This window comes from Lindgomyces ingoldianus (assembly GCF_010093535.1).
Source record: "Lindgomyces ingoldianus strain ATCC 200398 unplaced genomic scaffold BDR25scaffold_25, whole genome shotgun sequence".
Lineage (NCBI taxonomy): Eukaryota > Fungi > Ascomycota > Dothideomycetes > Pleosporales > Lindgomycetaceae > Lindgomyces > Lindgomyces ingoldianus.
This window is the reverse complement of record NW_022985186.1, coordinates 460,147-469,896: the sequence shown is the minus strand read 5'-3', so window position 1 is coordinate 469,896 and position 9,750 is coordinate 460,147. Positions and strand designations below refer to the sequence as shown.

Here is a 9,750-nt window from a genome sequence, read left to right as displayed (position 1 = left end):
TTCCGCTCCACCGGGCTTATAGACTAGTGGGGTGGTGTGCAGATCAAAAAGATCTTGCATGTTCATCTCTATATCTCCTGCGAGAAAAATCGGCGTTTCCGCCTGCAAAAGCTCCTGTACAATCCAGCCCCGCAAGAACCATGGGCGAGACCAGAAATTTCGGATAGCGGGTTCGTATATTGGATCCGTGTCTGGGCTGGCGAATGTGCTGCACTCTAAGATAGCACCTATCGGGGTTGAAGGTGCTGCTTCCTGGTGTCATTCTGTCTGCACCTAGTATATCTCGGATCATCTTTGCAATTGCATTGAGCCATTGCTTGCACAAGAGGCTGTTTTCGTCTGCTGATCCAAGCCAGATTACTCTCGCATAAGCTGAGAAGGGGTCATAGGGTAGGCGAGTTGACAAAGTATTGAGATCCAAACAAGGTGAATTGAACCAGTGTATTGTAAGGTCTAAGGAGCCCGAGAGAGCTCTGGGCTGACTATATACTGTACGAGAAAGGAGCTAGTCCTAATGAGTGAATAGTGCAGTACATGGGTATGGTATTGCGTGAGAGACGTGCGACAACTACTACTCTCTGGGTGGATTTGTAGATCTGCGACATGAGAGGGATTTGTTTTCACTTCTCCGCCAAGTCTATTTGATTGATACAGAGCTGGTCGATCCACAGTAGCTTGGTTATCGAGTGTTGGCAGAGACGCGGCAGTGCTTGAGAGAGGTTCTCGGTGAGCCCAATGGCACCAGCTTTCGCTTTCGCTTTCGCTTTCTTTTCCTCTTTCACATTCTCGTCTATAGTAAGACCGGCCACGCGGTTAGGGCTACCCCAAGTGTAAGAGACTGCTTTAAATTCTAGCTGTGCATCTCTGTTTGAAAGCTCCCTGTGGATAATTCTGTATCGGTAGGTCGGTGGCCGTGCCTCCGCCTGGATCCTCTCATTGTCGCCGGTACTCAGAACCTGCAGTAGGCGGATATGGCGATGGCTCTCCAGGGGTCGGTACTTGTAAGTCATCATAAAACCGCCGGGTGCCATGGCTATGCAAGCCGTGGGCTAGAGATTTGTCGTTGCAGGAGAACAAGTGATGCAGCATGGGGCATCACGTGTAGGTAGCATCAGCCACACTAGTCAAGGAAGTGGATTGCAAAGACCAAAATTCAGAGGTCTAAGCATATTATCCCAGGATCTAGCGAATATTCCTAGACAGAATGATTGCAGCGCGTGCCTTGAGGAAAAGACTTCGAGAGAGACCCAGGGAGTCTGCCGGCAGTGACACTTTGGAGCTCGGCAGGAGCTGAGTTTTCACGCGTATCTCAGATACTAACTGACCTCTTCCCACTTCCCCTTTTGATTAGCGCCGTATCCTAGATTTAAAAGCATAATAACACCCGGCTCAACTTCGGCTCACTCGCTGCTCAGTTTCAACCGCTACGGCTCAGGTGCTCACTTTCCAACTCACCATTCCATCCTAACTTCGTTAGCTAGCCCCAGTTGTGGAAAATACTATCATAGTTTCTGTCAACTCTAAGCGAAAGACAACTGCACGGGTAAGCTGGCAATAAAGTCTTGCAATAGGCCACATTATAAACAAAAGGGGGTGGCCTAGAACTGGGCCATCCGATGTCCTAAGAATGGGCCAGTCATGCAAAATGCCGCGAAAGTTAGCTCTAGTGTCGGCTGAATGTCGAACGCTATGAGGCAAACGCCCCCCTACTATATCATCCATTCTTCCTAGCTTCTATCTCCTCACCGTTTTTCTATGTCTATGTCTATTCCTTCTCTGCCTCTATTCACTTATAAGGGCAAATCTTAAGAAAAGATTTCATTCAGCAAGCGAAGAAGAAACAAGGCACCGAACCCCATCTCTCTGTTAATAGGGGGCGGATTATTAAAAGCCTAGAAGATTGGGCACTTAAGCTCTGTCAATAGAAGCTAGACGAATAGGATATAACGGGCCCTACGTTAGGATCCTCTAAAGATAGATTTGAGATCCTTAGGTCACAGTGTTGTCATAGGACGCTAGCAAGAGAGATAATCAAGGTGGAGATAACACAAGCATAGCATGACCTCCTACAACGTACTATCAACTGTGGGTGCCAGAGGTTCAAGACAAAGCTTTTTCAATGTATTAAGAACTAAGGTAATAACAATTTCTTCAAGTAATTGCTATAAAACCCTTAAATTCCATTATATTGTGACATTTCTAACTCATGGTGTTGACCTTTTACCACTTATCAGCTATTCCCGAGGATGTGGCGAAAAGAGTGACCGAGTAAAGGCTACACTCCTCGCTGCGCCGCTTCCTCGCCCAGTCTAATGCGGCCGCTGGCCCCGTCCCCACAATTCACCTTACGGTAACCATGCCGAACCCGTTAATCACTAAGATCGCCAGTTAACTTTACCTCAGCAATAGCACGAGTTCTCGTGAACGGAAAATCCTCCGCGAGTACAACATCACGGACGTGGTCTCCCTCAGTGGGGGGCAATGGGTCTATTGGAGCCAGCCCTAGTATAAGAAGATCATCCCTGAAGGCAATCATCTCTTCATAAAGTGCGGAGACAGCATGACGCAGGATCTGCTGCCCGAACTCGCCAACATTTGCGACTTCATCAACCCGCGTCTGGATTCCGGTTCCGTCCTCGTCCATTGCGATCGAGGCGTGTCGAGGTCTGCCACAGCCGTGATCGCCTATATAATGCAAACTTATTAGTGCGACCTCGCCACCGCATTAGCCTTTGTAGGAGAAAAGAGGAAGATTAAGCCGAACGATAACTTTAAGGAGCAGTTAGAGGTATGGGGAGCGGTCAGGGGCAACGTCTGGGCAGCTCCGGGAGTTCCCAAGGCGGAATATGCGGTTTACCTGGCGAAGAGGACAAAGAGATTGCAGGAGGCTAGGATGACTAGAAACAAGCCAATCGGCATAACGTCCTTGTAACTAACGACCTACCTTAACTGTACAAAATCCTATTAGATTGCGCCACGCCTCAGGCGCATAGTTAACGCCTGTTTTAATCCTTTAGATTGCATAGCCCTAGACCTCCAACCTCTTGTAGGAGGCTCTCCTCTGTCCTCTCTAGATACTTACCTATTTCCCTAATATCGTCAGGAATCTACAATAATAGTAGATGCGTTTTCACTCTAGTCCTTTTGAACCCTGTAAACGTAACGCCCCTCTAAAATTTCCTGTACATACAACAGCTACCTTCTTCCCACCAAGAAGCAGAAGCCTGTAGATGACCTTGCATAGGCTTCTAGAGGATTCACTAAACAAGGATGCGTAAAGCATTACCAAGGCTCTGTTAGCCTGCTTTAAGGCTTTTATAGACACTTAGAAAAATATCAATTGTACAAACCTAGCAACAAGAACTTGTCTAGCAATGCGGTAAAGCCAGTGCTAACAAAGGTGGAGACTCCATCGCCTTAAGAATACTAGGCGAGATACAACAACTTAAAAACTAGTTTTAAACAGTCATTATGTCACGCGAGGATTAGGACTACATTAGGAGTTTGTATGCCTAGAAGTAGCTGTGCGTAGGTTGTAACGTGCCTAATTAAGCACTTTCTGCTTAATGTAGAAGCTTCTAGCAGCGTGTAGCGATGCGCACCAAGAGAAAACGTTGATGTATTGTCCTAACAAATCTCGATGGGGACTGTGGCTGATGAAGGCTGGCCGCAAATTGAGGGGCTCACTCCAGGCTGACTACTCTTGATTTCACAAAGTTGTAGACGATAACTTTAGAGACTGAATTCAGATTCCTATTCAATAGAAGTATAACCGTGTTTCATAAGTGAACCTGCTCTGTCTGGTTTATGCATCCTCACTCTGCCACTGTGGACTCTTTTGCAGTCTCAATTTGTTGACCAACTTCACTGAAAATTGTCTAGAATATTCGAGGGTACTGGTGTGATTGTCGCCGTTGAGTTGAGAAATGCGGTGGTAGATTGTGTCGCACGTGTCTCACGCGATACCATACTCATACACTGTGCTATTCATTCACTAAGACTAGCTCCTTTCTCGTACAGTATATAGTCACACCAGAGCTCTCTCTCACTCCTTAGACCTTACAATACACTTGTTCAATTCACCCAGTTTGGATCCTAATACCTTGTTGACTTGCCTACCCTATGACCTCTGCTCAGCTCGTGCAAGAAATTGTTGTGTTAGAACCATCGACTCGGTTTAGGTCACAGTAGTAGCGCCGATTTAAGGGGTCGAGCAAGTAGCTTCACAGTTGGAATAACACATTACCCGTTCACCGGCATTGCAACGTCTAGCGCCAATGAAGGGTCTTCGTCGGGAAGGCTGGAAACTAGCGTACGTGATGCTAAATCAAATGGTTAGCGAACGGCATCCAAAAACGGATGTGAAATGGTCTTCAACATCATAGACAAGGCATAACTCTACCTGGAGACAGCTTTTCAGATAGTCATCAACGACTGGAGCAGATCTAACCAAACTATGTACACGAGGACCATCAGCGACACCCGCTCTCTGACGCAAAGACCGACCACAGCTACCAGCTAGTTTATGGAGTCTGTCTAGTGGCTTCCTTGCAACAGCTGCTCAAGCAGCGCCGTCAACAACCTTACTCTGATGAATCAGTGGAGGCATACACTGAGATTGAAAATGCTCTTTAGGAAAATGGCAACGTCCAATGCAGCACTAATGAACTACGCAGGAACCAGGAACTGCTCCCCGCAGCCTACAACGCCCTTTGAACCCTCGCCTAACTTCTTCCTAGAAATGCACACGTTTAATATCCTGACACCACATATCATAATCACGTCATTCCATCGGGGAAGCCGGTCGAGGTTGCCCAGGAAGAACTGCTCACCATTCATTAGTTGACAATATAGCAAATGGTGGCATCCTGCTGGCGCAATACGGAAGAAAGATGCCATCGAGCACCTCCCGAATTAGCTCTGGTTAGATTGTCATGTTCGCTAATTTCCTGCAACCTGACTAGGTTTTCAAAATTCGCCGAGCCGCCCCAACAGACGTCCTTTTTTCGTTGTTCCTAACCAATTAAACCCTTTCGCCCCCACATGCCGCCGGATTCGCCTATTTTCGAGTCTTGGCACCCTTGGTTTCCCTCGATGCCGTGTCCAATCACATCAATGTAAGTAGACCTTTGAAAATTGTTTACGGAAAGAGGGTTTAAAGGATTTGCGCAGTGCTTACTGTGCTAGTAGAATACTAATTTCATAATACCTCAGTATGGTCACAGCGCTGCCATAAGATTATGGGATCTGAAAGGGGTTGGTGGCTACTGGAATATATATAAGAACCGTCGAAGATCGTTGCATCAATTCTACATTCTAGTCTTTACTCAGTCACTCGCTCATTTGGCATTCTTTCTATCTGTTCTTCTTGCATGCGCCTGCAAGATGCGCATCTTCTCGTTTCTTACTCTACCTTTGGTAGCTCTTGCTATCCCTCCCCCCACCGCCTCCTTAAGAAGCGCTGTCGAAAAACGCGAAGACTTCTTCCCCTACCTGGTTGAAGATGTCTGCCATCAGCCGGACAGCCGGTTCGACCAAGTCCAGCGCTATGACAAGATGCTTAAAGCCGTGCAAAAGGCTCGCGAAATGGCAAAGCTTGCGTTGAAGGAATGGTGGGATGAGGGCAAGCATGGCGAAGCTGCAGCTACATACCTGGCTATTCCAAATAATGGAACATACAAAGATAACGAGTATGCGCAGAGGGTGCATGCAAATTTGCAAAATGTGGCGTTGTTGGATGAGAGGATTCCATTCTTGAGTAGGAAGATTGTAGGTTGAAACAATAATTTCATTTCTTCCCTTCCGCTGTCGCATCACTATTTACAATTTCAAGTACTACCTTTGATGGAGCGACTTGCAGCTCATGTTAGGATGGTATCATCCAGCTAATCTGGCTGCACAGGATGTCCATTGCACCGATATCAGCGACAAATGTAATAGGGAAGTCGAGGGGCCGAACAGGTGAGTGCTCCTAGGAACAGTACCAACAAATTCAGAAATTCATACTTCTCAGGCCGATCGGCGGGTATGCCGAGAATACCAACCACTTTGTAGGAGGTTGGCATTATGACGTTGTTCTGTGCATGCCATTTTTCATGGCGGACACGCCTGACCATTTGGCGGAGTATTGGCCCACACAATCGGACTTCAGGGAATCGGTCGCAATGAGCTTTCTTGAGGTCAGTCATGCGGACATGCTCGTCTTTGCAAGCACTAATTTGGCTATTAGAACGATGCTGGGAAGATGCTCCATGAGATGATGCACATCGATCTCATCTCAGCGGACAGACCGCATAGTAAGATGACCAATGGTCTTGTTTGGCTAAAACTGACTCAGGACATAGTTATTGATCAATTTTACAATGGCGCGCGCGTCTACACGGCTCCCATAGTTGCGGACTGGGTTTTGAATTACAAGGCGAAGACTGCCGATGTAGTTCAAAATGCCGACAGCTATACCCAGTTCGTCAACGGTACGTATCTGTGTGTCGAGGAGGACCATAATTCCAACTGACATGCCGACAGCCGTCTTTTTCACGTCAAAGTTCGGATTCCTCCCCCCTCCGCAGCGCGAGGTGCCTTTGACTGGGAAATTGGAATGTGGAGGTGCAAACAATGAATACGTCGACAAGACCCAGGACAAATATATTGAGGACTTCTGCACCAACGTCGCTGCTGAGTATCAGCCAGGTTCTATCGGCGAAATTGCCCGCCAGTACGACGAAGGGCTACCAGAGCACGTCCGGTTCAGGTTTTATCGACGACCCGGCGGCAAGCTACTCCCGAATGAGATTAAAAAGCAATGTACCGACACCATGCCCAAAATCTTCCATGAGTGTGACACATCAACGAATTGGAAGCATGGCGGCGCGTACACCTTTTCTAAAGGTCAGGACGATATTTACACTTATTACGTTGAGCCGAGGCATGAACGTCCAGACCCTATCCCCACAAAATTACCCGGCAAGTGCGATGTGTGGTACAAATTCTGGTATGATGAGTTTTACATCTACGGAGGGCTCTGGGCGGGGAATGACTGGGGCCAGGGGCAATTGCTGCCCAATTTGCGGAGGTGTGGCATAGTGAGTGAGTGGAGGTTCACTTACAAGGAGGAACCGGACAAGGATGGCGTTGAGTGGGAAGCCTACGGTCGACTGCCAATTGGTGCACAGCAATGGAATTGTGTCAGACAGGCAGTAGTGGATTCGGGCGGCCCATCGGATATTGGCTGCGGAGGCAGCTAGAGGAGCTGACGAGTTTGAACTTGGATATGGAGATACTATTTTGAGACGTTGAAGGTGCTGAATTCGTACCTAAGTTAGACTTCTTCAGCCTTACACTATATAAAACCTTTTAATGCCTCTGGAAATCGTGTTCGATAGAAAAAGAGATGTTTCTATTATTGAATGGATAGATAGGCAACTCGAAGGGCGGCTTAAAACATCTACGCGTTACTAAGATCCTTTCACTACCGAGAGAAAATTAAGTGGGCACTTTTCTAAATCAAGTCTAGCACTATATACATTCATCTGATTCCATACCCCGCGGGAGGCATATCTTCGCGTCACTTGTGTTAGTTAGCGTTAACCACGGCTTAGAACTAGAAGAATAGATGAGTGGGAGCACGGTCAGAACGCTTGTGCTCGCTTATGAATACAGCGGAAGATTCGCGATTCTCGGTTGAGTTTTGTCACTTTACCCTTTAATCGTCCGCCGTATATGAAACACGTTAGCGGAATGAAATAAGTTTATGCTAATACTAGGGATTAAAAATTGGGGCTTTTTCCTAGAGATAACCTTAATTGGCTAGTTAAAAGAAACCCTGCTCTCTTCCACCGTTCCTAGATGGGGTCGTGTAGATGAAATGAAAAGATAGATCGCGCCGCAGGTAAAGACTTCCTCTTTGCTAGGGTTGTAAGTCTTGTTTTGATGTAACGCGACTATCTAACGTTCTTCTGCTTCGCGTGCAGGGGAGATGTGCGCCCATGCGATTAGTGCTCGCACATGGCCAGCTTTATCGTCAATGTCTGGCCCAGTAAGCCTATTGTTTATGTTCAAAATCTCCTTGCCCGCATTGTGGACGGAGTCTTACTTTCTATAAATATTCATTGCTCTTCTAAATGACCACAAATCAAACCCAAACAACTTCAAATTCAACTTAACCAAGATGACGCTTCAACTCTCGCAGCTCGAGCAGCGCATCACCCAATACAAGATGCTCAAACGAATTGCCAGCAGTGTACGTGCCGCCGACCTTCACAACTTAGCCCTCGCATCAAAAATGACATATACCAATATTCGCGAAACCAAGGAACGGTGGGCCAACTTGGTCAATCAGGGTGCCTGTGATGGCTTCGGATTGAGGCGCCAACTCGACCTTGGCGTGTCTTCGTGCCCTCCATTTTTTTTATCGAAGTTTCAGAATTTACTGGGGCTTGGTACGAGCGACAAGCAGCAGAATGTGGAGGTACGGACGATGAAACCCGCGTTCAGCCATCCAAGAACTGCGGCTCCAAGACCTGTGGGGAATATGTCGCACGTGTCTCACGTGATACCATACCCATGTACTGCACTATTCACTCATTAGGACTAGCTCCTTTCTCGAACAGTATATAGTCAGGCCAGAGCTCTCTCTCGCCCCTGTGAGATCCCTACCGCTGACATGCCAGCTGACGGCCTCACCAAGGTCTTACCTCGTTAAAAACATCAAGCTTTTATCAAACAACTAGGGCGTCATTTAGGCGGACGAGGCCTAGTTGTTTGATAAAAGCTTGATGTTTTTGGCGAGGTAGGAATATGGTGAGGCCGTCAGCTGGCGTGTCAGCGGCAGGGATCTCCCAGGAGCTCGACAGAGCTCTGGGCTGACTAAAAACTGTGCGAGAAAGGAGCTAGTCCTAATGAGTGAATAGTGCAGTACATGGGTATGGTATCGTGTGAGACACGTGCGACAGAATGCTGCCTGCGTCTGGCTTTCCACAAGGTACGTATGTTGGCAAAACGATTACGACCGTGTCACGTCGCATGCACTACGTCAACGTGCAGCATATACTTGCCCCTCCAAACTCTGCGGCATATCCTAGCTATAAACATTATGTCTCGACTCGCCCCAACTACAATGGCAATCTGAACGACGTAGGCTCCCGGGGTGATAGCCATGGCTGGAAAGTTTTTGAGACGCGAGCGGGGCTTTTCTCATATTCGCGCTCCGGAGATCGAAGATCTGAATCTTGGTGCACACGATATCGGTGCAGGACATGCTCCAGCTTGTTGCGTCGCGCAAGCGGTATCTAGCATTGACTGCGCGCGAAGCGGTGGACCTGGTGCCCAGAACGCCGGCGAGGGCTGTCCGGAGGGCGTGTTGAGGGAAGCAGTGTGCGTGTACACTCCAGATCCGGTTCGAGGATCGGTGGATGTGCCTTTAGTGCGCGATTGCCGAGAACTGCGAGGACAAGGTATATTGCTCTCAGAATCCGCTGGTGAACCCGCCGATCGAAGAAAAGCTCTTTGATCGTCGCGAGTTTGGTCGTTTGCCAAAGGAGTGTGCTTGTGGAAATGAATTTCAATTCTGTGGGCCTGATGCTGCGGCTATTGTTGATGTTGTGGTATTCTGTTCATGGTGTGGGGGGAGCGTTCCCTCTGAAACTGGTTGGCATGCCCACCCAACACCGTATTCATTCGTACGGAATTGAGCCCTGATTATTCCACCAGACCGAATGCTCTCACGGTCATTTTGCAGCGATGCCACACGGC

General features: G+C 47.9%; 4 protein-coding genes across 4 annotated transcripts; 3 read left to right on the top strand and 1 right to left on the bottom strand.

The window, feature by feature from the left end:
- Window positions 1–620: 620 nt before the first annotated feature.
- Window positions 621–1,031, bottom strand: BDR25DRAFT_316138 (uncharacterized protein; the record flags this gene model as incomplete). Its single annotated transcript, XM_033691577.1, has 1 exon — window positions 621–1,031. One exon carries the CDS (start codon window positions 1,029–1,031, stop codon window positions 621–623), a length of 411 nt encoding a protein of 136 aa, XP_033545191.1.
- A 1,295-nt stretch (window positions 1,032–2,326) lies between these two features.
- BDR25DRAFT_305042 (uncharacterized protein) lies at window positions 2,327–3,023 on the top strand. Its single transcript, XM_033690339.1, has 4 exons — window positions 2,327–2,367; window positions 2,404–2,461; window positions 2,507–2,677; window positions 2,708–3,023. Exons 1-4 carry the CDS (start codon window positions 2,357–2,359, stop codon window positions 2,930–2,932), a joined length of 465 nt encoding a protein of 154 aa, XP_033545190.1. The 5' UTR covers window positions 2,327–2,356; the 3' UTR covers window positions 2,933–3,023.
- Window positions 3,024–5,322: 2,299 nt separating this feature from the next.
- BDR25DRAFT_344341 (uncharacterized protein) lies at window positions 5,323–7,368 on the top strand. The gene is made up of 6 exons (XM_033693928.1): window positions 5,323–5,769; window positions 5,903–5,961; window positions 6,014–6,179; window positions 6,230–6,296; window positions 6,345–6,473; window positions 6,526–7,368. Exons 1-6 carry the CDS (start codon window positions 5,386–5,388, stop codon window positions 7,242–7,244), a joined length of 1,524 nt encoding a protein of 507 aa, XP_033545189.1. The 5' UTR covers window positions 5,323–5,385; the 3' UTR covers window positions 7,245–7,368.
- A 799-nt stretch (window positions 7,369–8,167) lies between these two features.
- Window positions 8,168–9,728, top strand: BDR25DRAFT_373403 (uncharacterized protein; the record flags this gene model as incomplete). Its single annotated transcript, XM_033697281.1, has 2 exons — window positions 8,168–8,467; window positions 9,137–9,728. 2 exons carry the CDS (start codon window positions 8,168–8,170, stop codon window positions 9,506–9,508), a joined length of 672 nt encoding a protein of 223 aa, XP_033545188.1. The 3' UTR covers window positions 9,509–9,728.
- Between the last annotated feature and the right edge of the window lie 22 nt (window positions 9,729–9,750).

What these genes read in the sequence shown, in the direction of transcription:
- BDR25DRAFT_305042 (XM_033690339.1), top strand. An exon ending in AGTACAACATCACGGACGTG is followed by an intron (nt 2,462 to 2,506) that starts GTCTCCCTCAGT and finishes AGCCAGCCCTAG; the next exon opens with TATAAGAAGATCATCCCTGA. An exon ending in TGTCGAGGTCTGCCACAGCC is followed by an intron (nt 2,678 to 2,707) that starts GTGATCGCCTAT and finishes CAAACTTATTAG; the next exon opens with TGCGACCTCGCCACCGCATT.
- BDR25DRAFT_344341 (XM_033693928.1), top strand. Translation starts at nt 5,386, where the DNA reads ATGCGCATCTTCTCGTTTCTTACTCTACCTTTGGTAGCTCTTGCTATC. An exon ending in GAAGTCGAGGGGCCGAACAG is followed by an intron (nt 5,962 to 6,013) that starts GTGAGTGCTCCT and finishes CATACTTCTCAG; the next exon opens with GCCGATCGGCGGGTATGCCG. An exon ending in CTCAGCGGACAGACCGCATA is followed by an intron (nt 6,297 to 6,344) that starts GTAAGATGACCA and finishes CTCAGGACATAG; the next exon opens with TTATTGATCAATTTTACAAT.